The sequence below is a fragment of the Alternaria postmessia genome, assembly GCF_024291825.1.
Source record: "Alternaria postmessia strain BMP 2775 chromosome Unknown scaffold_9, whole genome shotgun sequence".
NCBI lineage: Eukaryota > Fungi > Ascomycota > Dothideomycetes > Pleosporales > Pleosporaceae > Alternaria > Alternaria postmessia.
Window position 1 is genome coordinate 495,924 of NW_026260082.1, and position 26,497 is coordinate 522,420.

The following is a 26,497-nucleotide window of genomic DNA, read 5'->3' on the forward strand; positions in this document are numbered from 1 at the left end:
TGGAGACTGATGTGCTCCCACGGTGCGCTAGAAGCAAAGTCAACGTTTCGCGCTCGATCGGGACAGTTTCCGCTAGGTCGGAACTGGGAGTGCTGGACGACGATCGCGGACCAGTCTCGTCGAGCTTGTGATTACTGTTCGTCATCTTCACCATCGATCAAAGGCCCAGGTCAATTGTGTGCGTCCATGGCAGAGCGCGCGTGTTAAGAGACGTGATCCCAGAACCCTCATCCGGCCGCCAACTTGCCCAGACGTCTTTATCGTCACTCCTAGTCCACCCCGGCCGGAAACCGGATCCGTGGACCGCGCTCGCCCAAACCAACGACGAAACGTCGGCGCTCCACTGCGGTTGACCCTTTCCCTTCACCTTTTGGAAGCCTCCACGACGGAGAGCGGCAATGACTCTCCATACTGCCTCGACGACTGAGTGCTCCCGCGCCTGCGACCGTCTTCTAACCCGACCTACATCACAACGCGCGTCCTATCCCTTGCTGGCCTCACCCACCCGCACGCTACAGGTTGGCTAATATATATCATCCAAAGACATGGCCTGGTTCATGAGAGGAGTCCAGAGTGCCGTCTTCCACTATGCCTCGTGCGCACCCTGCACCGGCTACTCAGACGGCAGAAAGAGGAGGAAAGCAGCAAAGGCCGCGCGCAAAGTGAGGGAGAAGCTGGAGCTGGAGCAGCCCGACGCATACCATCATCCCGAGCCGACTGGTACCAACATATACTGGCAAGAGGAAATCGCCATGGGCCCAGGGCCACCACCACGAAGAGCGCGGAGGACCAACACGGCAACTACAGGCAGCACGAGGGGTATGCCGACACGGGGAACACAGAGCTCGGCTTTGAGCAATGGTGGGAGCAGCATCGACGTCGACCACGCCGGCAATACCCGCCTCAGTGACGATACTCTCGACGACGACGACGAGACGTGGAACCACAAGCGATACCAGAGGGAAGACGAGGACCTATGGGGCCACGACGAGCCTTCAATCAATCTCGAACAAACCATGACTGACTCTTCCGTCGGAGGTGCGGGTTATCAAATACGGAGGCCTGTTACTTCAACATCTGGAAGCTACTATACCGCGCGCGCACCACCAGTCAATGATCTGCACCCTCCCGTCGTCAGTCTTCCATCTCCCGACCCCATTGATAACCGATGGATGCTCCAACCACCACCCAAAGCTAGTGTCATGGCTGGCAAAGAACGAGCGTCCAACAGGAGTCGGAGTGGCAGTGGCGCAAGTAGCCGCGTAGAATTGAGCTTGGGTCGCCAGGTCAGCACAAGGCAATTGATGCACAAGTTGGAGCGAGGCGAGACGCCTGAGGCTCGATCAGCATCACCAAATGGTTCGTATTTCAACCCATCACGGTGCAGGACGCCACAAGCTCGACCGCCCTCTGCCACCAGCAGCGCTCGTCGGAGAAAGAGAAGAGACACAGCCATGGCTCGTGACCTGGCTATGGCGCGAACCGATACTGTGAGCACTCAGCATTCGTCCGGTGAATCCAGTGATACCATCATCCGAGGCAACTCCGCACCTCGCACCGCAGCCATTCCGGACGTTAAAGTAATTCGCGTCCGCCAGAGCCGTCCTGCCCTCTCCACAGTCTTGTCCAGCAATTCAGGTAGGAACGATACGCCAGTCACAGCATCAGTTCCCAACGGTAGCGATGAGAACGCTCTGCGCATGCCTGAGAAGCCCAGTCCAGCGCACCACCGCTTCACAACCACGTCGACCCCCGACTCCATCCCCTACTACACCAAACACCGCGAACCTCTCAATTCATCCGATATATCCTCCCTTAACTGCCTTCAAGACCTCGTATCCCCACGCGCTCTACTCGATTCACACTTCGTCTCCGCACCCCTGGTAGAAGCCAAGATTCGATTACCACCTTCAGAAGAGGACATGGCCGCAAGGGCGCGACGAGAGCTATCCAACAGCGGTTTCAGCATCTCAAGCGACTGGGACGAAGAAGAAGAAGGTATCGTAAGAGTACCTTTTGACCGGAACTTTGGACCACCAGAAAAGGATCCAAGGTTTAGATGGAGTGTCGACTTTTGATCAGATCATCCCTACCTACCTACCTACCTACCTACCCACCTACCACCGCCATCACCATCACTCACACACCACATTCACAAACAATACCTGACTTCTCACTACGCGCATCATCAGCGTTGGCGTCTTTTTGCATAGCATCGTTCGCCGGGTCCTTCTACAGGCTTTCTTTTCCTTTCTCTTCTACTTCATTCTAGTTTTTTCAGCGAATGGTTTTGAGCGAAAACCGCATATATGCATTGCATTTTGGATAGACACGACACCTTGATGACCTACACCAAATGGCGTTTTGGGAGGGTCACGATGGATTCAAGCATCGTTCTTAGGGCTGGCTTTCGGCATTGTTCTCATTTTTTCACTTCTTCGTCATGGAATTTTGTATATATCGTTGCGCAGATGTGTAACTAACGAAAGGATTAAATTTATTTAGCTCCAAGGGTAGAGCTCAAGTCAGTATGCAGCTTTTCTTGCCTATCTGGTGACTCTGTTGCTCGATAAACGAGCGGGTTACATCACCGTCATTCTGATGCAGGATGCTAAGTAGTTCGACGACGTGATTGCTTGCTTACTATGCTCTCTGTCCTGTTCTAAAATCAAAAGCGCGCGCATGCTGCATGGCCTCCCATTGCGACTGATATCTTACAACTCATATTCCCACATCTATCTTGCACCCAAATCCCACAGCCTAAGCGTCTCACCCTTTCCACCCCTCTTCTTGTTACCCTTCTCCTTCCCGCCCTCGGTCAACTTCAACATACACTTTGACACTGCCGCCAAACACTCCAGCACTTCGCTCATCCGCCCCGTTTCAAGTAAACACCTTTGGACCCACTCATTGCCTTTGTCTGCTACTACAACAGCGACCTCCATAGCCTTGATTGCAGGATCCTTGTTCAAAAACCAGGAGGCCGCTTGTAAAACAGAGAGGTATGCGAGTATCATGTCTGGGATATACGCCTTCATCAGGTCCCAGGTTTTGTGTGTAAGGTAGTCTGGGTCTGCAGCCGAGGCTTGGGAGATGGCAGGAATGAGAGTATCGAAGACATTGGATATTGAGTCTAGAAGCGCCTTCGTGCGTTGAGTGTCAGGCTTGTGTTTGGCAGATGCGCCTTCTTTCTTGCGTTCTGCACGAATTCTGGAGGCATCGTTAGTTGGTGTGCGTAGAGTGATAGAAAAGAAGAGTGACTGACTGAATAAGTGTTTGTTCCTCTTCACGCCATTCACGGAAGAGAACCAACAGGCGAACAATCTGCTGGAGCGTGTAGTATGCCGTGCTGCTCTTACGTAGGTTATCTACAATCTCCCGGTGTTGATCGGCGTCAGGCAATTGTGCCAAAGGCATAGCGGCTGCTCGTGCAGAAGTCGAGAGATTGTCGCGATGTTCGTGGAGCTGCTGCTCGTCTTGTTCTTCCGCACCTGCCGTGGTGAAATCGAAGGGATAGCCGAGCAGAGCTTCTGTTCGAGACAAGGACAGAGACTCGACGCTGAGATCGCTAATGACCTTCTCGGCAGCGGCAAGTCGACCATTGACTATAAACCATGTCAGCAAGTTTCCGAATGTCTATATCGCAAGCAACTTACGCAAGAAGATGGTTAGCGCGCTCTTTAGGTGTCCAAACGTGTTTTCGTAGTCCTTCCCTACGTAGTTGTACCATTGCACCGCATCTATGACTATTTCGTCTTGTGGGCTTATCTCAGCACCACCAAATGTCCGCTTGACACGAACACCCGGCCATAGCAGCTGCTCAGTCGGAAGAGTAATTTTCTCCAGGATGTTGAACCGCTTGATAGGATTTGTGATAACGCCATAACCCTCTTTGGTAAAGTGTGTAAACCCGCTATCCCTAGAAGCAAACGTAAAGCTCTGTGATATAACTTGAACGACGTCGATTCGATATGATTCCATGAGTGCAACAGAGTGACGTTGCTCAGAGCTATTTTTGATGTCGGGGAGGACACGCGCGAGACTGTAGGCGGCTCGTTCGGGGATGAGCTGTGCTGCATAGAGCGGTATGGTATCGAATCGTTTGGTAAGACGTAGGAACTCGATGTAGGCTGTGATGACGTTGTCCATAGCCAAGAATATTTTGTCTTGATGTGTATCCTCGAAAAGCGTGTGTAGTCCGTTGCGAAGGACAATGAAGACGTGAACCAAGATGCGGAAAGCATGTGGATCTTTCGCGAGAGTCTGATAGTGTTGTTCTGCGCGGAATGTGCGATGGTCTCCAGCAGGTATCGGGCTTCGGTCTTCTTCTAACGAGTCTGGATGTATGATGAGACTGTGTGGTCGGTCGTCCTTGTCGAACATGTCCGCAAGAGCCACACCGACCTTCAGCATCAAATCATCAGTGTCTCTGGCGATAAGTGCGCTCTGAATAAGCTTGATTGGAGAGACCGCTTGGGATGCTGTACTCTTCTGTTGCTTCAGAATTTCAATCACCTTCTCAGGTGAGTTCTCCCAGTCTCCGATATTGGCGACTGCATCTTGGAAGAGAAACTTCTGAGTCAAGGATTCTGTCACTCTGCTCGGATAATTCTTCTGAAGATATGAGTCGAATCGGGAGAGCAGGAGTGCGTTGTAGTGGGCATGAAGATGATCATCCCAAGACTTGCAGACTGCTTGTACTTGCTTCAAATCTCCACTCAGCAGACCATATACAGCACCTTCATATGGTATCCGAGCTCCCCTTGCAGCGTAGAAGCTCATTCGGCGGAACAGGTATCCGACGGTCGGGCCTGCGACATTTGGTCCACCTTCTGGGTGACCTTCGTACGCTGCTCCAATACTGACGCCGCGCCACGACTCGTTCCTCTCGTAGCACCAGTCGACGATGGTCTTCCAGGGTAGTCCGCGTCGCATCATTTCGTATGCAACCATCCAGAGAGAGCGCTCATAATACTCGTCGCTCCTCTCGAGTGCGCGCTTTTGCCGTGAAGGAGCATCTGGGTCTAGTTGGGTAACGAGGTTCGCGGTCCTGTCAGAGGTCTTGAGGTTCGAGTTTATCGGCTTCAGCGGTTGGTCTGTGTCGTCCATGCGCTTCGCCTGCTTGATCTTTGTCTTGGTCTCCAACCAGCCGCTTGTCCAGGTGTGCGCGCCCTTTCCAGAGTGCTCTTCCAGCCCTGTAATGATGGCCTTCACATCGCTGTCGCTGTCGCGGGCCGTTTGTTCTAGCCAACGAAGGACGAGCGCTTTCTCCTTGGCCTGGTCATCCTCCAACAGAAAACGATCCCAGATCTCGCTGTTCTTGCAGTATCGTGCATTTCCGCCGACCTGTTCCAATCGCGTTTGCTTCTCCGCCGCCACATCAGTGCCAGGTTCAGGGTTGTAATGCTCGATGACCAACTTCAGCAGCTTCCATGTTGCAAGCTCTGCCTGCCATTCTCGTAGCTCTCGGACGCTCGCGGAATCGGGGACGGCGCTGGACTCGATAGATGGAATGACGGATTGGGACGACTGGCCGAAGACACTCTGTCCTGCATTGTCTGACGCATCTGCCATACTCTGTATTTTCCGACGGACAGTCTTGCTGAGGCTTCCCTTGTTCTCTGCTTCCGTTGTCCGCTTCAGCTCCTTCACATGTGATTCTGCAACGTCTTGGAACTTCCCGACGAGCTTGACCGTGGTCTGATATTTGGCTTTCTTCGATTCGTTGCCGTGGACATGCCAGTGGTCCACTCGCTCCGCGAACTTCTCCACCTCTTTCCCTACACGTTCGGCCATTGCACGCAGCGGTTGTAGCGGGTCGTTGGCCTTGGTGCCGTTCGTGACTCGTGACGTTCCGAAGGAAAACGCGTTGTTGTTATGAGACTACAGAGAGTGTGAACGCCTATTGTAAGGAGATTGAAAGTATGATGGGAGGCAGTCGGAGCTCCTGATGACTTACCTGAGCTGCAGTCGGCTGCGACTGGCGCGATAGTGATCGTGAAGCCATGATGAAAGGAATGGGTGAAACTTGGAAACGACAGAAGGAACAAGACAAGGCGATCTCAGAAACACTTGACTAAGCCACGCGCCAATATCGTGTTGGGAGCTTGCGATGTTCGTGGTTGACAGCCCTAAGCCCATCACAAAACAGAAGTCGCGCCCGGACGTCGCTGCAAGTTAGCGCGTCGCCAAGACTTGACACGCTAGCGAACATAAAACTCGAAATCTGCCCTTACCCAGATTTTCTCGGTACAATGTTTTCACAGGACGGCGCCTTTAGAGTCTCGTCAGGAATCTTCAGTTTCTCATGACGCGCTCGTGCTGTCCCAGATCAACACGCTTCCTGGTAACCTGGCTGGACTCCCAAGTGGGGATTGACAGTGCGGATGATATAGGAACTGTTACATCCCATAAATTAACGACCAAACTCCTGAATGCTTTGAGAATTACTCTAGACATCATGTCGTTTGCCGGTTCTTTGGCTTCCAGGTCCCGATCTTGTCATGATCTCACGTCGGCTTGCTGGCTTCACAAAGGACTATGTTTCCCAACACTATGTTGATTGCGATGGGCGTCATAGACGTTCGTTTCCCTTCCTACATTCATAGTAATGTGATGGCGAATGCCCGCGGTTTCATGCAGCGGATTGTTTTGTTATAAGGCTACAAATGCGAAACTTCAGCACAGAGAGAACGATTGAGGTCCCGGTGTCAATCTCAGGACAAATGGTTGGGTTCTTGTTTGTTATGATACATGACTACAATTACATCGGAACCTTAGTCCTCATCCACTAGTTTGCCTTGGAAGCTATGATATACCCTTAGCACGTTGCTCCATCTTAAGCCTAAGGCGCTGTCAGAGATGCTGTGTAGGGGAACATGATTGAACAAACACTCACTTCAGCAGCGAATATTTTGGACAGCTCACGGTACTGGCATTTTCTCCTTGTTCTTTGTAGAAAGCATTACAGCATTCATACAAGGCATCGATCTGACCAAAGTCAGTTTGTGCTTAGAATTCATACATGTATGTTCATAGCTTGTTTCAGGTGTGAGATGCGTACCTCTTTTCTGCATTTCCCTTCGTTGTAGTTGTTCTTTTGTATACAATCTGTCTCTCAGTAAGATGGATTACAAATTGCCCAGACTACACACTCTGGATTGCACATGCTCTAGGATGACATGGCGGGTCTGTCTTTAGGTCTTTGTCCATGTCCCCCTAAGACTTTGTCAATTTGGTGTTTCTCGCCAGTGCCATGGATGTGACATCATGAGCATACCATGGTGAAGCACGCAAACAGCCGAAACGCTGCACAAATTTGTACAAAAAAGGTGGGTAAGTATTGAAGTAACTGAGCCAGCAGTCTTGCAAGAGCTCAGGTAAGAGGAATTGTGCTTTGCAGGTAAAGGTGATGAAGATGAATCCGGTTGGTTGGATCTGGCCAATGCTTTAAGAGCGAGACCCCACTAATTCTCAGTGCTCCCACCTCTTCGTTGCGCTTTCCTCCTTCACATAACCTTTCGCGCGTTGCCACCGCTCCTACAAAACCCCCCGACGCGTCTGCGCAGCCTCACGAGAGCCTTCCATTACCCGACGTAATTTGCACCCAAAGCGCCGGTATTAAGGTATGGCTATCTCCGCACCACATAAAGCAGCTTCCCCCACGGCAAAACGTCCTTTCCTTAACGTCCACCGCTTCCGCTAGCACAGCCGACTGACCTTGCCGAACAGCCTTACCCTATCGCTCTACGACCCAGAATCACACCCAGCCATCCACGAACTCTCTACACCCCAAAATGTCTGACAACGGTTCGCCCAACGTGCAGCAGAAGCCTGAGGATGGTGGCCAGAGCGAGCACCTCAACATCAAGGTGACGGATAACAACAACGAGGTCTTCTTCAAGATCAAGCGCACCACTGCCCTTGGCAAGCTCATGAACGCTTTCTGCGACCGCCAGGGAAAGAACATCTCGAGCGTACGATTCCTGTTCGACGGTCAGCGCGTAACAGCTGCAGACAACCCAGACACGGTAAGTAGGAGAATAGTGGTCTCCCGCGATTAGCGCGAGGCTGCATTTCTTGAGCCAATTGCTGACAGGACATAGCTCGACATGCAAGACGGCGACACTCTCGAAGTCCACCAGGAGCAGATTGGTGGCTGCTGACCGGCGACCCCCCGCAGCGTTGTGCAGAGCTCCCTACAGCTGTACCAAACTTCGACACCCGGCGGCTAAGTCATCACCTTGTATACCCACGAGTACGACTTGCCGAAGACCTACGAGTACACGATTGCTTTCAGCGGCGGCGATGGCGGAAAAGAGGCATTGGTTTTGCTTTCAGATATGATTCTATGGGTTCGGGCGTCACGGATTTATCAAGCCCGCCTTGCGCGGCGCTCTTTGTGTCTTCACGTATTAGCTGATGGTGCGCCACATGCGAGGAGGATTGAATTCATTACATACTTTTCATGACTTACATGCACTCCTTTGGCACCAATGAGCAGTCTGTATAATATGTGTGAGGGTTGGTGCTGTGGGTACGACGAGCAAAGCAACGTTTTGGCTTTTAGCCGAACACGTTCAATGTCCAATATCTTCGTTTGCCAGTGAAGGTGCCATACTAACACACTCAAATTTCCGTGCAACTCAAACCAGCTCTTCAATCCTAATTTGTACATTTTCGTAGACTACATATACACAATTATAGAGGCTTCCAAGTCGTATCATACACCTAGCGAAGCCCTAGCAGAAGCGTGGTCGCTCCCCTAATCATCCCAAACAGCCTTCTTCCTCGCTTCCCTCTCCTCAGCCTCCTTCTTCTCCCTTTCCCTCTCCTCGTTCCTCCTCTTCCTCTCCTTCTCCCTCATAGCACGATCATATTCCCTCTCCTCATCCGTCCTCTTCGGTGCCCTAACACCCAAGGCACCTGCAATCAGCCTGCCAGCTACCGCCGTTGTCTTCTCTGGTCGCTTGTCCAGACTGCCACCCCCTCTGCTCGAGCTCCTACTCCCGCTATCGCTCAGATTCGAGTTCAAGCTATACGGCACATTATCCGGGTACTCAAACTGCGTCGGACTAGCGGGTGTAGGCGGCGGCGGGTTTGGCGGGATATCGCGAGACGTGGATGTAGACAGTGGTTGTAAAGAATCGTGTGGTGAACCCTTTGCTTCTGACTTGCCCGAGTCTACATCTTCGGTTTCGGTATCCGAGCCACTGAGTTCGGCTTCCCAGCTATCTGCCACGGGCTTGGATTTGGGCTTCTGCGCAGTTTTCTGTGGGTGTGACGTCGAGAGTTCAAGGTTACCGAGCGTGTTTGCGATTTCTATAGGAGGACAAGATGTTAGTGGTGCTTCTCCTTCCATCAAGAACTTTGATGGATGGGAGTGTGGAAAACGAGAAATACGTACCTTCTTCGCTGGGTGTCTTGTGCATAGGCGCCATATTGTTTCTTCCGCAGTGCGTGTACCTTGTGTGCTGAAAGGTCGTGTGAGGCTCGTGTTGATTTGCGGGGTAAAACGTTCCGGTCTCCTCGAACAAAGGGTATCGGATGATGCGGGGGAATGTTTGATAGCTTAACGCTTGTGACTCTAGTAGAATGGCAGCAGCAGCCTGTCAAGCGATTGAGGAGTGTTACTTGGATTTAAAAATCAAGGGTTCAATTGAGCTATAGACCCTAATTATGGAAATCCACGGATCACTCCAATATACGAAACATCGAATATGCTAGCTCTCCCCTGCGCCGATTGCCCGCAGAATAGGGTGCTTGTGGGGAAAGGGCGCGCGTCACAACGCACAACATGCTTTCGACGTCAGATCGATGCTTCATTTAGGAGCTGGACCCACTTTCTCGATTCTAGAACGTCTACTGTCCGAACAAATATAGATGTGGCTATGGCCTTGCCGGTAGGGAGCGAGGTGGTTTGCGCAACACCTACATGCGCGTTCCTGCATTCTGTGTTGAGTGCTGGGATCATATTCGGTCATACACGTGTTGTTGTGAAGGATATTCAGGGGCATATGGATTGCGGCATCTAGACCTTTGCAGAAGTTCTCAGCAGTCAAGCATGCATCAACTTGGGAAGTTACTAGCTTCTACGCTTCATACAGCTATCTGACCTCATTACTATCACGGTTAGTGTCGCTTTGCTGTCAATGCAGTATCTGATCGTAGTAGAGAACGCAGATCTGTGACCTCGAGATCCAACCGTGATACATTGATCAGACCCGATGACGTGAGAACAAAAGCTGCTTTACATATAAACGTTGTCATAGGGGATTCCAAATCGCAGCTATATCTCCAGTAGGCCTGATGGAGACATGGGCATGCATGGTTGATGTTGAGAGTGCTATACGGTGCACTTGGCTTGGAAAATGGCCAGATAGCATTCTAAGTAGTGTATCATTTTATCCCAAACATGGCTCACGAGAAATTCGAAAGGGTTTTTAAGGCATGAATTGAGCCGGTTCATCACTGTTTAAAATCTGCGGGCACTGAAACCACGAATCGATCCAACCACGAACAACTTCTATACATTGCAATACCAATGTATTTGAACTAGAAATTACGACCAGACTTCAACAGAGACAACCAAAACTAATGATACAAAAGCAAGGCACATACGATGCATGCTCACAAACTAGACAAAACGCCGCTGATTAGACAGAAAACACCCGCGGGGTATCATCTTGTCAAAACAGTTATGCCAAACCCAAAATGACCAATGCAAGCAATGCAAGATGACCCTGAAAACACCGACATATGCAATGCGCCACATACAGCCTCGTTACTTCTTCATAGGCTGGAGCCCATCCTTGGCTCTTCATCACTTCGTCTAATGCTCATCTTCTTCTTCGCTTTGCCCTTCTTTTTGGTAGACGGCTCGTTCGGCGGCGAGTGGGTACCGCGACTACCTCCTTGGCTGTCTCCCTGCTTCAAACCCTTGACTTCCTGAAGCATGTCGCGGAAGCCTTCTTCAAGCGTCGTCATCCGCGCAAGCATAATTCTGCTCATGCGGTTAGACTCAGAGTCGTTGTCGCTGCCCTTCTGCATTTCATGTGCCTTCATTCTAGCAGCCATCTCGAATTGCGTGGTAAACGATGCAGGTAGACCGTTAAGATTGCCAAAATTGGGGTTGAGGTTGTTGTCTCCGAGATCTGATGCAAGATCTAGAGCAATGGCATTGAACGAGGGCTCGCGTGCCAGGTTGCTTTTAGACAGTAGGTTGGATGACATCCCGCGTGGTGGCATGATCGCACGAGGACGAGAAGCCGCAGCAGGAGGGGGCACACTAGCCCGCTTTGGAGTTTTGGCGCCTGTTCCACTTGAAGTGTCCAGACGTCCCGGAGTTGCTGTACCAGTGGCTGTCCCGCTGCGAGCGCTTGTCCTCGGCCGCTTTTCGGGAGATGGAGCACGTGACACGTTCATAGTCTCCTTGACAGGACTGAAGAGAATTGTGCTTGTGGAAGTGTTGCGGTTGTGCCCTGGTTTGGATCGCTTCTTGCTAGGTGATAGAGGTGCTTTTGCTTTGAAGCTGGAATCAGAGGGTGAGGCCACAATGGCTGGAGTGCGGCTTTGCGACTTGGGCAGCATAGTCATGGGCGTACGGAAAGACTCATCTTCGGAAGACTCGTATCCTGTCTGAGGCCGTTTGCTATCCTTCTGACTCTGCTCGACCCGCGGGGTGACCTGCTGATCGGTACTCGCGTCGTCGTCTTCGTCATCTCCATCAGCATCAGTCTGCTGTGGCACCTCCTCCATGGTCATAGCTAAATTTAAGTCTGGTTCTTCTTCCTCTGCTATGGCCCGACCCAATGGGGTTGCGGCGTCGTCGGGATCGGAAACCACCGTCCTGGTAGCGAGCGGGTGCCTACGTCTCGGCTGACCGGCGGTTTTCGTTCGCCGTAAATATGGCCGAATGGGCCCCTCGAGTCGGTCCAAAACTGATCGTGAGTCGTCCTGAGGCGGTGTGTTCTCATCATCGTCGCCCATCTTCTTCATCCAATCCGATACAACATTGCCCGAGTTCCTCCTAGGCGTCGGATAGCGAGGTGTAGGTTGGAAGCTAGGGTCGCGAAAGGGTCGCCTGAACACCTCCTCGAGTGCCTGGTCCTTCTGGAAGGTAGTGACAGAAGGCTCACGGAGGCGAGGGCTGAATAATTCGGTAGGGCCCCGAATGCTGAACGCAGGCACAGGTGCTTTGGATTCAGCCCGACCCCGTTGTTCGACAAGATCGGTTGGACCGTACGATAGATGCGACAGAAGAACGCGCTCATAGAAGAAAATTACGAACAGGATGGGAAGATGCGTCAACTTAATGACGAGCCGATTCATGCGCAGAAACCTCTTGAAAGACATGGTGTATTTGAGCGGGATTAACAGCCACCCAATAATATTGGTCGGCGGGATGTAGGAGAAGAGCGCATCCGACTTGACCATAGAGATGGTGTTGACTGCGAATAGGAACTGATGCTCTTCATCGGCATTCTTGACGACTGCCATGAAGGAATTGGTCAGGACCGTAACAAGAATGGTGACGATAAGGAAGTGACAAATGAAGAGGAATAGAGCAAGAAGAGTCTTGCCGAGAAAGTTGACCTCGCCCCAGAGATCCCATGCGGCAGGTGTGAAACCCATAACCAATTGGAAGATGGCGTATGCGGCATCGGAAGCCCCGAGATCTCTCTTGAAGGCCAAGCTAAAAGCGACAAAGAAACCACTGCAGCTTATCACAATGAGGACGAGAATCGCAACCAGATCCATAGCCATCATCTTGAAGGCAATGAGCAGCTGCGAAAAGTACCGATAATGGTCCAGAGCCGAGAACAGCCTAGGAAAAAGCAGGACCGCGGTGGATCCCAGCACATCATAAGCCATAGCAGCCACCCCGTGGCGACTGACGTCGGGCATGAGAATTCCGTAAAGGCGTAAGACATAGTAAGCCATGAACATGAGGAGGATACCTAGATCAAAGGCATTCCAAACACTCATAATGTATAGACCAAAGCCCTGTTCAGAGAAACCAACTACTTCGTCGAGCATGTATCCAGCGCTCCAGAACCAGAACAAGACTTCAAGTGCTGTTATATCGTCCGACTTCTCAGCCAGCACAGCCAAGAACAGGCCCAGCATGATGGCGAAGGAGAGAGTCGAGAACAGGTTGCGGTAGCGCGGAACACGTAGACGGGAGAGTTTGAAGAGGGAGGCATCGTGGGGATCGTAGAGTGTTACTGTACGCCGAAGAAGCGCGGCAGGCGGAGGCAGGGGAGGCGCGGGCTTGGTCGGCGACATGCGACGAGACGGGCCTGTCCGTGGGGAGAGGTTGTCGCGGACGTTGTACCCACGTTCTTGGGGGGAGTCTGGCTTCCGGTGTAGGCTATCGGCTGCCGAGTGGAAGACAATGGTGCCTGCCCAGATGGCTTCCAGCTGGCGCACTACCAGAGGATGGGCAAGGAACTTCTTCGCCTGAGCGCGAATAGCAATCTCGAGCGTGGATATGCGCGCAGCATTACGGTACGCCTGCCGCGACCAGTTCGCGCCACCTGGGGTGTTGGTACCACGTTCCTGTACCATCATACCCTGCAAAGGATCGAAGTCGTAGGAGAGCGCATCGATGAGTTCTCGCGTGGAAAACTCCTTCAGCATGCGCATAGCCAGAAGCTCGCATATGAGCGCCCGCGTCTTACTGACGCCCACATTACCAGGATTCTCTTCTCCTTCCTTTTTGAATTGTAGGCAGTTGGCGAGCAGACAGTAGAGCAGCCCGCGCGAGAACTGGTCGGAGCGAATCTGCTGCTGGATGGGCTTGACGAGAAATTGCGACACTTGCGGGGAGCGCAGCTGGTCCCATGACAGCGTGGTTTCGCATCGCTGAACGAGGATTATGCGAATGGCGTGCGTGGTGTTGTAGATGGGTATGCGATCTGCGGATATTGTCAGTGCCATGAACAAGCAAGCAAGCAAGCATTATTCTCCGCGTACCCAAAACTTCCGCAGAAAAGACGGGCAGCAAGGGCCCGTCTCGCTGGCGGTCCTCGTCTTCGTCATCTTCGTCGCCGTCATACTGCGCTACGCCCTCCTGCTCATCTTCACTTTCCGAGTCCTCTCCGTTCTGGCGACGACGGTAGCGGTTGATGGCCGCGAGAAGTGGCGTGGTCTCAGATGGCCGGCGTGACTTTTTGCTGAAGAATGAAGCGAACATGGAAACTACCTCGAGCCTCTAAAGGAAACGAAATTCCTCGTCAGCGTCGGCGTAGGTAGGGGAGAGGGTGGTGGTGCGAGTTGGGTGGAGAGTGCTAGGTTTCATCACGGGTGGGAAATGAAGCACGAGATGGAGGATCGTGAAAAGCGCTCTTGCCTACTTTCGTGCCACATGCAGTTCACCGCCTGAGAACTCTGGCCCGTCATGCGCCATGTTCGCCTTGGAGAGAAGATGCAGACGGGTAAGACTCGATCCTTATCTCGCGTCGTCCCTCCCCCAGACGCGTCTGTAGCCAATAGACGCGGGCACGCCGCACATGCAGACAGGGCTTGCAACGAGGGGCGCCGCCAAAAGCACGTCCAGAATGCCATGTGAGCCATTGCCGGAGGGGAAAACGCGCCATTTTCAAAGGCGTCATCGAGACGATTGCCCTGAAGTGGGTATCTTTAGCACTCTGGGGTGCAGAGTGCATACAATATACCTCAGATCCTCCACATGCCTGATGGAGGTAGGCGAAACCTTCTTCGCGGCCCTCTCCACCACCTGATCCATGGTTACAGAGGAGCTGTTGAGGCATTTCACTGCTTCGTATCGCGCCATCAGCTCGTCTGATCCATCGCTCAGAGCCCCCAGGATGCGGTCAAAATGTCCGCGATCTGAAGGCATCTAGACGATCTCGATCAATAAATACCCTGACGGCAACCCTGCCTTTCGCTCTTAGGGCGAGGCTACTGGCCCTGCATGACATTCAGATAATTGCTCCATCTTATTTGTCACCTAGCCGCTGTCGGACTCAAAAACCTCAGACTCCCACGGCCTGCGATATCTGCTCATTCACACACAAATGCCTCTGCGCGCAGAGGCACGACAGACGGTGATGTCGCCGTGCATGAGCCGTTGGATCCTGCGCTGATCATAGCTCCACCTCGTTAAAGGTGTTCCCGCTACTCACCATTGGCAGCTTTGGCGATGCATGCAGCTCCGGCTTCACACCGCCAGGCGAGCCCTTGCAAAAGAAATTCTTTGTTGAAGGTTTTGATGTGCAGTAGGTGCTGATCTCGTGGGAAGTGCACGAAATTTTCAATTATCCAAAGTCGCTCACTGACTCTGCTGTAAAACCTGTCTTGATCTCAATCAAGTTTCGGTATGACTTGGACATCAGCTGTTGGTGAGCACCACGATGAGGGGACCAAGACGTAGTCGACGTCGATATCGGAGCAATATTTTTTGGTGCTCTACGATCGTGGTTGACTCTCGGCGAGGCACAGAAAGGCCGACCAAACTCGTCATTCGCTAAGGCGGGGCCAATCAACCCCGCCATACAGCGGCAGCTAGACTACTCACGTTTTTTTTCGTTGCAGTGAGGCTCTGAAACTTTTTTCTCAGGCTTCACTTCTTCTCTTCTCTACAATTGCCTGGCAGTCTCGCTTCTCAAGGGTTCCATAGCCCTAGAGCTGTCACTTATACCTTCAATTATGGCTTCACAGCCCGACCAAAGCCACGACTTGGCTCTTGAGCTTCAAGATGGCTATGTCTGCTTCGGAAACAGCTTCGGTGCTGACAAGAGCATTTCTGGAGAACTCGTCTTCCAGACGGGCATGGTTGGCTACCCCGAGTCAATCACAGACCCCTCCTACCGCGGCCAGATCTTGGTCATCACATTCCCCCTAGTAGGCAACTATGGTGTGCCCTCGAGGGAAGAGATGGACGCCCTTCTCGAGGGCGTTCCAGCTCACTTCGAGTCCAGCGAGATCCACATTGCGGGATTGGTTGTAGCTACATACGCTGGCGAGGAATACTCGCATCACTTGGCCACCTCTTCGCTGGGCGCATGGCTCAAGGAGCAGGGCGTGCCCGCCATCACTGGCGTCGACACGCGAGCGCTGACGAAGCGCATCAGAGAGGAGGGAAGTATGCTGGGACGTCTCATGCAGAGGACTGGACCAACTCCTTCCTCCACCTCCCTCACCAACGGTGCAGTCAACACCCAGACCCTCGCCGACGACGAGGTGGACTGGAGGAGTAGCTTCGAGCAGATCGAATGGCTTGACCCCAACAAGAAGAATCTGGTTGCTGAAGGTATGCAAAACCCAAACTCCAGCAGAGACCCATCCTAACACCCGTATAGTCTCCATCAAGGAACCCAAGCTCTACAAGCCCGATCCTGCGACTGCCCTCAAGCACCCCTCTGGCCGTCCCGTACGTGTCGTCACCGTTGACGTCGGTCTCAAATACAACCAGCTTAGGTGCTTGGTCCGGAGAGGAGTCGAAGTCTTGCAGGTTCCATGGGACTACGACTTCCCTGCGCTCGCTGGCAAAGACTACGATGGTCTCTTCATCTCAAACGGTCCCGGTGACCCAGCTATGATGGAGTCTACCGTCAAGCACATCAAGAGTGCTATGGACGAAGCGCGAACACCCATCTTCGGTATCTGTCTTGGTCACCAACTGCTCGCACGAGCTGCTGGCGCCGATACAGTCAAGATGAAGTTCGGTAACCGTGGTGCCAACATCCCTTGCACCAGCTTGCTTACTGGCAAGTGCCACATCACGTCACAGAACCACGGTTATGCCGTTGATTCCAAGACACTACCCAACGGCTGGGAAGAGCTCTTTGTCAACGCTAACGATGGGAGCAACGAGGGTATCCGACACGTTCGCAGGCCTTACTTCAGTGTGCAATTTCACCCCGAACACACCCCTGGCCCTCGTGACACCGAGTATCTCTTCGATGTCTTCATCAGCACTATCCAGAAATCAATGACATCATCCGAAGTCTTGTCACAGCCAGTCGAATTCCCCGGTGGCACCTTCGAGGAGAACAGAAAGCTCACCCCCAGGGTGGACGTCAAGAAGGTGCTTGTCCTCGGCAGTGGAGGTTTGAGCATTGGACAGGCTGGAGAGTTTGACTACTCTGGAAGTCAGGCGATCAAGGCTTTGAAGGAAGAGGGAATCTACACGATTCTGATCAACCCCAACATCGCCACCATCCAAACCTCCAAGGGTCTTGCCGACAAGGTCTACTTCCTGCCCGTCAACGCAGACTTTGTTCGCAAGATCATCCAGAAGGAGCGACCTGATGGTATCTACGTGACCTTCGGTGGTCAAACCGCCCTCCAGGTCGGTATCCAACTGAAGGACGAATTCGAAGGCCTCGGCGTCAAAGTGCTTGGTACCCCGATTGACACCATCATCACTACAGAGGACCGAGAGCTCTTCGCTCGTAGCATGGAGTCGATTGGCGAGAAATGTGCCAAGTCTGCATCTGCCAACAATGTAGAAGAGGCTATGCGCGTCGTCAAGGACATCGGCTTTCCTGTCATTGTCCGAGCTGCCTATGCTCTTGGTGGGCTCGGAAGTGGCTTCGCAAACAACGAGGCTGAGCTGCTCGACCTTTGCAACAAGGCTTTCGCTGCCAGTCCTCAAATTCTCATCGAGCGCAGTATGAAGGGCTGGAAGGAGATCGAATACGAAGTTGTCCGAGATTGCCGAGACAACTGCATCACAGTCTGCAACATGGAGAACTTCGATCCGCTTGGTATCCACACGGGAGATTCCATTGTGGTTGCTCCCTCGCAAACTCTGTCCGACACTGATTACAACATGCTCCGAACGACCGCTGTCAATGTCATTCGCCATCTCGGTGTTGTCGGTGAGTGCAACATTCAATACGCACTGAATCCCTTCTCCAAGGAGTACTGCATCATTGAGGTCAACGCCCGTCTGTCGCGTTCCTCCGCTCTTGCCTCCAAGGCGACAGGTTACCCCCTTGCCTTTGTTGCAGCTAAGCTTGGTCTGAACATTCCTCTCAACGAGATCTCCAACTCAGTCACACGTGTGACATGTGCTTGCTTCGAGCCATCGCTCGACTACGTTGTCGTGAAGATTCCTCGCTGGGACTTGAAGAAGTTCACCCGTGTCTCAACACTCCTCGGTTCTTCCATGAAGAGTGTTGGCGAAGTTATGAGCATTGGTCGAACGTTCGAAGAAGCCATTCAAAAGGCTATTCGCGAGATCGATCCCAGCAACCTCGGTTTCAACGAAACTCCAGCCCTGATGGAGATCGATCAGGAGCTACAGACACCTTCCGACCAGCGTCTCTTCGCCATCGCCAACGCTATGAAGGCTGGATACAGTGTCGACAAGATCTGGGAGATGACCCAGATTGACAAGTGGTTCCTCAGCCGCCTCAAGTCTCTTAGCGACTTCGAGAAATCAATGGCAAGCTACAACACCCTCAGCATCACCATGCCGCTGTTGAAGAAGGCAAAGCAGCTCGGTTTCTCCGATCGCCAACTCGCTAAGTTCTGGGCCTCGAACGAGCTTGCCGTCCGCCGCGTGCGTGTCGATGCTGGAATCTTCCCTGTCGTCAAGCAGATTGATACGGTCGCAGCTGAGTTCCCCGCCGTGACCAATTACCTTTACTTGACATACAACGCCAAGGAGCATGACATCAGCTTCAACGACAAGGGTATCATGGTTCTCGGCTCAGGTGTGTACCGCATTGGATCATCAGTTGAGTTCGACTGGTGCTCAGTCCGCGCTATCCGCACTCTCAGAGAGCAGGGCTTCAAGACAGTCATGTTGAACTACAACCCGGAAACAGTTTCTACCGACTACGATGAAGCAGACAGGCTATACTTTGACAACATCAGCTTAGAGGTTGTCTTGGACATCTACCACCTTGAGAACTCCAGCGGTGTCATTGTCTCCATGGGAGGCCAAACCAGCAACAACATCGCCCTTCCTCTGCACCGCATGAACGTCAAGATCCTCGGTACTTCCCCCGAGATGATTGACAATGCCGAGAACAGGTACAAGTTCTCTCGTATGTTGGACCGCATCAATGTCGACCAGCCTGCATGGAAAGAGCTCACCAGCATTGACGAGGCGATGGAATTCTGCGACCGAGTTTCCTACCCTGTCCTGGTTCGTCCCTCGTACGTCCTGTCTGGAGCTGCCATGAACACTGTCTACTCGAAGCACGACCTGGCCAACTACCTCAATCAAGCTGCCGACGTTTCGAAGGAGCACCCAGTCGTCATCACCAAGTACATCGAGAACGCAAAGGAGATCGAAATGGATGCCGTCGCTCGCAACGGAACCATGATTGGTCATTTCATCTCTGAGCATGTTGAGAATGCTGGTGTTCACTCTGGTGATGCTACGTTGATTCTCCCTCCTCAAGACCTTGACCCAGAGACTATTCGCCAGATCGAAGATGCCACTGTAAGTTTTTTCAGCTATATACATCTACCACGCATTTACTAACCCATGATCAGCGCAAGATAGGAGCTGCACTAAACATAACTGGACCTTACAACATCCAGTTCATTGCCAAGGATAACGAGATCAAGGTTATCGAGTGCAATGTCCGCGCTTCCCGATCCTTCCCATTCGTCTCCAAGGTCATGGGTGTCGATTTGATCGAGATGGCTACCAAGGCCATGTCAGGCCTACCTGTGACTGAGTACCCACCCACTAACATCCCGGCCGAGTACGTTGGTGTCAAGGTTCCCCAGTTCTCGTTCTCCCGTCTTTCCGGTGCTGATCCTGTCCTTGGTGTGGAGATGGCTTCCACTGGTGAGGTTGCCTGCTTCGGTCGTACCAAGTACGAAGCCTATATCAAGGGTCTCATTGCCACTGGCTTCAGGCTGCCGAAGAAGAACATCTTGCTGTCTATTGGTTCATTCAAGGACAAGTTAGAGATGTTGCCTTCAATCGAGCGTCTGCACAAGATGGGCTACAACCTCTTCGCCACTGCTGGAACTGCTGACTACATTCAAGAGCACGGTATCCCCGTTAAGTTCTTGGAAGTATTGTCCACTGGTGAACACGACGAGCAAAAGCAAGAGTACTCGCTCACCCAGCACTTGTCAAACAACCTCATCGACTTGTACATCAACTTGCCATCCAGCAACCGTTTCCGTCGGCCTGCCAACTACATGAGCAGAGGATACCGTACCCGTCGTATGGCCGTTGACTACCAGACTCCTCTGGTGACCAACGTGAAGAACGCGAAGTTGTTGATTGAGGCTATCGCTCGCCACTACGACATGGAGATCAGCAAGGTAGATTTCCAGGAGTTTGCTGCAGCTCCCGGAGCCCACGATGCATCTTCAGGGCCTTTGTCTAAGCTTAACGGCTCGCTGTCGCTGCAGCAACTTCTTGCAAGGTCTCCGTTCAAGAGGGAACACATTACCTCTGTCAAGCAATTCACCCGTGCAGACCTTCATCTGCTGTTCACCATCGCGCAAGAGATGCGTCTCGGTACTCAGCGCCAGGGTTGTCTTGATATCCTCAAGGGTCGCGTCCTCTGCACTCTGTTCTGCGAACCATCAACTAGGACTTCCGCTTCCTTCGATGCGGCTATGAAACGTCTCGGTGGTGAGGTCGTCGTCATCAATGAATTGGTGTCGTCTACACAAAAGGGCGAATCCATTGCAGACACTATCCGCACTCTGGGCTGCTACGGTGATGCCATTGTCCTACGTCATCCGTCGGAGGAGTCGATCAACATTGCTACCAAGTTCTCCGATGTGCCTATCATCAACGCTGGTAACGGTAGCCGTGAGCACCCAACCCAGGCTCTTCTGGACATCTTCACCATCCGAGAAGAATTGGGCACAGTGAACGGTAAGAATTTCCTTGTACCAACCTCATGTGAGACATACACTAACTCTTTTTAGGCCTCAACATTACCTTCGTTGGTGACCTCAAGTATGGCCGAACGGTCCACTCCCTCTGCGAGCTCCTTTCTCACTACGATGTCACCATCAACCTTGTGTCGCCCTCGTCTCTACCCATGCCTACTGGTGTCACTGATGCACTGAAGGCCCGCGGTCAGCTGAACAAGGTCACCACTGAGCTGACCGACGACATCGTCGCTTCATCGGATGTCATGTACTGCACTCGTGTACAGAAGGAGCGCTTCCCAGATGTTGCCAGCTACGAGGCTGTCAAGGATGCGTTTGTCATTGACAACAAGCTACTGAAGGGAGCCAAGGCGAACATGATTGTCATGCATCCGCTCCCAAGGAACAACGAGATTAACGAGGAGGTGGACTTTGACCCAAGGGCAGCCTACTTCAGACAGGTAAGTCTAACCCTGATCCATAAGGACATCCCAGCTAACAGCATCGCAGATGAGATACGGCCTGTACACCCGTATGGCGCTTCTCGCTATGGTCATGGCTCCCTAATCAGATCATCCAGCGCACGACTTCATGGCAGGCGTTTGACGGTTTTCACGAAAACGAAGAAAGCAACAAAAAGTTTTCCTTCCGCATACTTTCCTTTCGAGTTTATACCATGACATAGACGAGCATCATCAGCAAAGATTGTAGATAGATACTCAAAAGCATTTCCACGGAGTTTTGGCCACGGGTTAACGGTATATATATGATGTATAATTATCAACATCAGGATGGGGGGAAGCTATTTCACTTTTTCTGCAGCACGTTTCGGTGTTATTCTTGTATATTTTCAAAGAGGGGGAAAGTCATTTCATTTTTATTTCGTTTTCTTTTGGCGTTTGGGTGGGTCCTCTGATCGAGGTTGGGAATATGGATCGGAGTTGAGAGGAAGATCGGTACATCAATCGGACTGGGTAATTATCGGCGGTATTATGGATAGGGATCTGCATGGTTTGGAGTCGGTGGAACGGTGGGATCAAACACAACGGAATTGGAAACAAAGGTAGTCATTACTACTGCCGGGAAGAGGGAAGACGCCGGACGCCTCGCCCTTGGTGTATACAATGGAAACAGATTCCCCACGTTGCGCGAAGTCGTCGGACTTTGCGTAAGAACATCAATCTCTCTGAGCACGTCGTGTACGCTTCGTGAAGTCCTTGTCGCTTTTCGGAAAGCAATGGTATTGTGCCAGTAGTGGCAGGAGTTTAGTGGCCGAGGCATCGCCCCCAACCTGATGTTCGTTAGCTTGTGATTCGAGAGATAGTGAGTTACGAAAGTGCTCGTTCTCAGGGTGTCGCCGTCTACACCAGGCAGGCGGATACAAACTAACGAGATTCTGCCATGTTCAGTGAACTTACCAGGAAGACCACAGCCGAAGCCGACAAATAGGTAGATCAAAAAGATGACAACCAGCGTTAGCAGTACCATCAATTTGACGTTCTTCCACCACATCCTCCTCTTTAGCGTCCGTGACCTGACCCTGAAGTCCCTCGCATTCTCACCCAGTCTGCCAGTCTTATCAACCAGGACACTCATATGCTCGCCCCTTTCCAGCACACGTTCAATGTTCTCTGTCATGATTTCCCTTACGCCCTCGATCTCGCGCTGCGCCGTCCTGAGCGCATCCTGTTGTCCAGCCTGAGTACCACCCTGCTCTACCATCATCCTCTTCAACGCGCCGTTGAAACTCGCACACCCATACGGCGGCAAGTCATGGAAGTTTGTGCTTCCAGGCTCGAATTCAGCAAAGAACTTCTTCTCGAGGTTCGTCAGGAAGCCAAAGGGTATGCGCTGGCCGAGGTCGCGTTCAGCGATAACGAGGAAGGTGAGGCCGCCGGCCGTGGACTGGTTGTTGGGGAAGTCTGAAGGCGACTTGACGAGGCAATGAATGAAGAACTTGGATTGATCGATGGTTTTGTGGGCGGATTTGTCGTGGGCGATGCGTGGGAGGACGAGAGAGACGAGAGAGGAGGCATTAGAGGAGGCCGAGGCGGTGTGTTCGGTCAAGACGGTTGTGTTGTGAGCTATGCATGCGCTGTGATTTTATCAGTTAATGGTGTTTCCAATTTGTATCATGTATTAGAGAGGCCATACTAGAGCAGCGGCGTGGAAGAAGACGAAGACGCCATGTTCAAGGTTGGCGGAGGAAGACCAAGGGCTCTGCGCGTAGCCGGGGGCGCTTTCGGTTGTTTGCGTGATTTGGGATTCGAAGGAGATTTCGAGTAGGATATGAGCCCTCGAGAGACTAGAGCGTGGTGGTGATGATGATGATGATGATGTGGGTCTGTTGTAGTGGTAGCCGTTGATGGTGTTGGTGCTGCTGCGGAAGGAGTGCCACTAAAGCTGGGGATGCTGCCTCTAGCCATGTGCGTCATAGCCAAGACGGTTCACGCCTCATGCGCTAATGCATGGATTGCGCTTGCGATTGATTGATGGGGCTTGCTTGCGATTTTAGTCAACTTCGCGTCTTCCATGCGCGTAAACGGGAGTTGTCGCAGGTATCAATTTCGAAGACTTCCAGTTGCGGTGGTTACGATCGCGTAGCAGCGAGGGTCTGCCTGTCATTTTAATTTCCGTGTTTCGTTTGCCTTTCACTTGGACACCCCACACTCTCCCAGCTCGCGCATACTCCACCGCTACGCAGAGACACACAACACAGTTTGAGCCAGCATGGTGCGCGTAAAGAACCGCTACCTGGTAGTCAACTTCCTATACCCGGAGCCTCCCGCGAAGAGCAAGACGCAACTTTCGGACGCCATTCAAATTCACTCGCCGACGCCCGATGCCCTTAAGCAGGGTCTTATCATACGTATGATACGGGACGGTGTTGAAGAGCTGTTTGGCGACTATGGCTCGGGTATGGTGTCTTCGGGACTGAAAGGTATGTTGCAAAGGCCTCGGGGGATTTTGATGGCCGTACTAATGACGTGCACAGTCAATTATTGCTCTCCCTCAACCAGCACCGCCATAATACGATGTCCACGAGACCACTACCAAATGGTCTGGGCAGCCCTCACATACATCACTCACCTTCCCAAACCTCTCGATATACCTGTCGTGATAAGAGTCGTGCGGGTTAGTGGTACCATCAAAAAGGCGGAACAGGAGGTTATCCGACGGTCACAGCACATTATCAAGAGAGCAAGAGCCTGGGATGGCGCCGGAGAGCTGCCCATGCTACAGAAAGTGGAGAAGGCAGTTGATAAAGAGAGGAAAGTGGAGGACGAGGTGCTTGCTAGGATTGACGACGACAACGAGAGTGAGGACATGAGCGAGTAGGCAGACTTGGGACTCTGCGTTTTTTTCATCTGCTAAGCCTGGCTTGTCGGATACTGGATACGGGCCCTAGCCATCACTGCGTGCTGCTTGACCGATACCATATCCTTGCTCCTGGCACTCCTATCTGTACTGCTCGGCAGTACTTAGGTGTGCCTCTGAAGCCAAACACAACCAGAGGGTTGTCTTAAGGGATAGAAACAGCGGCTCTGGCCCATGCTCGTGACAACGCACTACACGAGCTGAAGAAGATCTAACAAATTGCTGCTTGCGCAGCTGATGTTGATCCATATCAAGGTCTTCGGTCTGCCATGAAATGTCGGGCAAGGGGGGATATGTGGAAACCCATAGTCGTTTTCGCGACAACGTTGCACATATTGGGTCGTAAATGCGATCAAAGCGGTGGTTGTGCCACGCATGGAGAAGCTCGACTCCCTGGTTGGTATAATTAGTGAGGAGAATAATGCACTACACGACATTGTACAAGCAATTGAGGCGAATGGCAACGCCTCAATTGATGGATTATATACATTCTTCAGATATAAATACTATTCGTACAAAAGCTAGATACTTCAATTCGGCCTCAGCATAGCAATGATGCTCGCTGTGATGACAGCCCCAGCCGCAGCGCCTTGGAGGATGGCGCTGGTATAGTCGATCCGCCGCATTGAAATGACGCGATCGCTAACAATGTCATGTGCTATGAAGCTAGCCTTTTGCTGCCAGCTTTCTAGTTTGGAGGGGGGAGTGGTGTGAGATGACGAGATTTCTTCAGCAATGGTAACGCGTTCCTCTGGTGTCAGGGTCTCTTCTTCAGGAGTAAGAGCCTCAGCTTCAACAGTTACAGCGGATTCCTGGACGACTTCGGGAACGAGTTCAGGTTCGACCGACGATACGATGTTTGTTCCCGCTGTTGGGGACTCCTCAACGACCTCGTCGGCAACCACGAGCGGTGCCTTGGCAGGTGCGTCTGTACGATCAACAACCCTGTCGATGTCTTCCTCAATTGCTGTTAGACCTTGCGTGGCTGACACGGGCACAAGTGCAGTAGCAGCAGCCGATGACGCTGCAGCATCCATAGCAATCTGATGCTGCGCCTCCAAAGCCTTCTTGATTTCCCTGACCATCCTCCTCCTTCGCCACGGCTCCAAGATTGCCAAACTCAATAGCAACAGGAAGATATTAACACCCATGAGGCCAAACGTGACCCAAGTACTGTTCCTTCGGATGGTGTCGCTCCAGATCTGCTCTTCGTGGTATTGCGCACGTTCCCTCTTTTCCAGTTGTGCTCGCGCGTCTTCCAAAGCATTTTCGGCGTTTGCGACGGCGTCCTTGGCTTCCCGAACGGCTTGATCATTGATGTGTTCGGAGCGAATGAGGGCCATGTAACGTTCAAGGTCGCCATTTGACCATGAATGTTTACGCTCCAGGAGAGCGACGACTTCTTTTTGCGAGGTAGCTTGGTGGGCGAGGGCGGTGTCGAGGGCTTGTTTAGCGGAGTCGATGGCTAGACGGCGGGCCTTGACAAGTTTCTCTGCACGGTGTTAGCTGCTGCGTCGGAGCGGTACAAGGTGATTGCATATACCCTGCTCTTTGATCTCCCTCCTGAGTGCCTCGACGCCAGAGTAGTCGGTTCCAGTGTATGTATTGACCTTTTGTGTGACGACGGCAAGCTTCGGTAGCAGCTCATCCATGGCATTGGAGAAGCGTTTTGAGAGGCTCCATCGCTGCTTCTCTTGATGCGAAGGCAGGTGTTCGTCCGGTACGCGAGCAATATTATCCAAGGGCTCATCCTTTGTGGGTGGTTCCGATTCTTTTGGAGGAGGCTGTTCAATCTTGGGAGCGGGCGGTTCTTGCAATGCGGCCACCGAAGTTTCTGCGGCTCGTTTGATAGCCATTTGATCCTCGAGTATAGCATTGAGTCTCCTCTCTAACCGCTCCTGATCCTCTGGTGATGGCGGGGCTCCTGATAGCTTGGTCGGAGGTTGCTGTATAGGATTGGAGTCGTTTGCGGGCGGCGGCATTGCGATGGGATCCGATGGCTTTGGTGGTCTTCCTTGTTCCCTCCATCTTGTTGAGCTTGTGAAAGTACGTTGCGACCATTGTGCAGATGGGTTGGCGCTCAACGGCGTCTTTGCATGCCACCTCAACGCACCAGGAGCTGTGCGATGGCGACACCTCGACAAGACGGACGATGCGCTGCGAGCAACATTGCTCAGAGATGGTGACGAAGGCGCTACCGTATTGGCGACAACCGAACGTGAAGCATGCTGAAGCAGTGGCCTCATTCTTGTCTCTACCCTCACATGAAGAGCGCCTGAGCTGTATG

General features: G+C 52.3%; 10 protein-coding genes across 10 annotated transcripts; 4 read left to right on the top strand and 6 right to left on the bottom strand.

Annotated features, from left to right (window-relative positions):
- Window positions 1-545: 545 nt before the first annotated feature.
- On the top strand, window positions 546-2,078 carry J4E82_002406 (uncharacterized protein; the record flags this gene model as incomplete). The annotated part of the gene is made up of 1 exon (XM_051728707.1): window positions 546-2,078. The coding sequence occupies one exon, from the start codon at window positions 546-548 to the stop codon at window positions 2,076-2,078; it is 1,533 nt and encodes a 510-aa protein (XP_051591658.1).
- Window positions 2,079-2,735: 657 nt separating this feature from the next.
- On the bottom strand, window positions 2,736-6,007 carry J4E82_002407 (uncharacterized protein; the record flags this gene model as incomplete). The annotated part of the gene is made up of 4 exons (XM_051728708.1): window positions 2,736-3,210; window positions 3,266-3,605; window positions 3,657-5,883; window positions 5,960-6,007. 4 exons carry the CDS (start codon window positions 6,005-6,007, stop codon window positions 2,736-2,738), a joined length of 3,090 nt encoding a protein of 1,029 aa, XP_051591659.1.
- An 800-nt stretch (window positions 6,008-6,807) lies between these two features.
- Window positions 6,808-7,282, bottom strand: CMC4 (Cx9C motif-containing protein 4, mitochondrial; the record flags this gene model as incomplete). Its single annotated transcript, XM_051728709.1, has 5 exons — window positions 6,808-6,844; window positions 6,899-6,990; window positions 7,064-7,110; window positions 7,155-7,218; window positions 7,280-7,282. 5 exons carry the CDS (start codon window positions 7,280-7,282, stop codon window positions 6,808-6,810), a joined length of 243 nt encoding a protein of 80 aa, XP_051591660.1.
- Window positions 7,283-7,796: 514 nt separating this feature from the next.
- On the top strand, window positions 7,797-8,165 carry J4E82_002409 (uncharacterized protein; the record flags this gene model as incomplete). The annotated part of the gene is made up of 2 exons (XM_051728710.1): window positions 7,797-8,030; window positions 8,106-8,165. The coding sequence occupies 2 exons, from the start codon at window positions 7,797-7,799 to the stop codon at window positions 8,163-8,165; spliced, it is 294 nt and encodes a 97-aa protein (XP_051591661.1).
- Window positions 8,166-8,764: 599 nt separating this feature from the next.
- Window positions 8,765-9,440, bottom strand: J4E82_002410 (uncharacterized protein; the record flags this gene model as incomplete). The annotated part of the gene is made up of 2 exons (XM_051728711.1): window positions 8,765-9,321; window positions 9,407-9,440. 2 exons carry the CDS (start codon window positions 9,438-9,440, stop codon window positions 8,765-8,767), a joined length of 591 nt encoding a protein of 196 aa, XP_051591662.1.
- Window positions 9,441-10,791: 1,351 nt separating this feature from the next.
- Window positions 10,792-14,197, bottom strand: J4E82_002411 (uncharacterized protein; the record flags this gene model as incomplete). Its single annotated transcript, XM_051728712.1, has 2 exons — window positions 10,792-13,919; window positions 13,978-14,197. The coding sequence occupies 2 exons, from the start codon at window positions 14,195-14,197 to the stop codon at window positions 10,792-10,794; spliced, it is 3,348 nt and encodes a 1,115-aa protein (XP_051591663.1).
- A 1,475-nt stretch (window positions 14,198-15,672) lies between these two features.
- J4E82_002412 (uncharacterized protein) lies at window positions 15,673-21,399 on the top strand (the record flags this gene model as incomplete). Its single annotated transcript, XM_051728713.1, has 5 exons — window positions 15,673-16,276; window positions 16,326-19,426; window positions 19,480-20,833; window positions 20,887-21,293; window positions 21,343-21,399. The coding sequence occupies 5 exons, from the start codon at window positions 15,673-15,675 to the stop codon at window positions 21,397-21,399; spliced, it is 5,523 nt and encodes a 1,840-aa protein (XP_051591664.1).
- A 698-nt stretch (window positions 21,400-22,097) lies between these two features.
- Window positions 22,098-23,021, bottom strand: J4E82_002413 (uncharacterized protein; the record flags this gene model as incomplete). The annotated part of the gene is made up of 3 exons (XM_051728714.1): window positions 22,098-22,123; window positions 22,251-22,927; window positions 22,987-23,021. 3 exons carry the CDS (start codon window positions 23,019-23,021, stop codon window positions 22,098-22,100), a joined length of 738 nt encoding a protein of 245 aa, XP_051591665.1.
- Window positions 23,022-23,562: 541 nt separating this feature from the next.
- J4E82_002414 (uncharacterized protein) lies at window positions 23,563-24,171 on the top strand (the record flags this gene model as incomplete). Its single annotated transcript, XM_051728715.1, has 2 exons — window positions 23,563-23,773; window positions 23,828-24,171. The coding sequence occupies 2 exons, from the start codon at window positions 23,563-23,565 to the stop codon at window positions 24,169-24,171; spliced, it is 555 nt and encodes a 184-aa protein (XP_051591666.1).
- Window positions 24,172-24,740: 569 nt separating this feature from the next.
- On the bottom strand, window positions 24,741-26,192 carry J4E82_002415 (uncharacterized protein; the record flags this gene model as incomplete). Its single annotated transcript, XM_051728716.1, has 2 exons — window positions 24,741-25,702; window positions 25,754-26,192. 2 exons carry the CDS (start codon window positions 26,190-26,192, stop codon window positions 24,741-24,743), a joined length of 1,401 nt encoding a protein of 466 aa, XP_051591667.1.
- Between the last annotated feature and the right edge of the window lie 305 nt (window positions 26,193-26,497).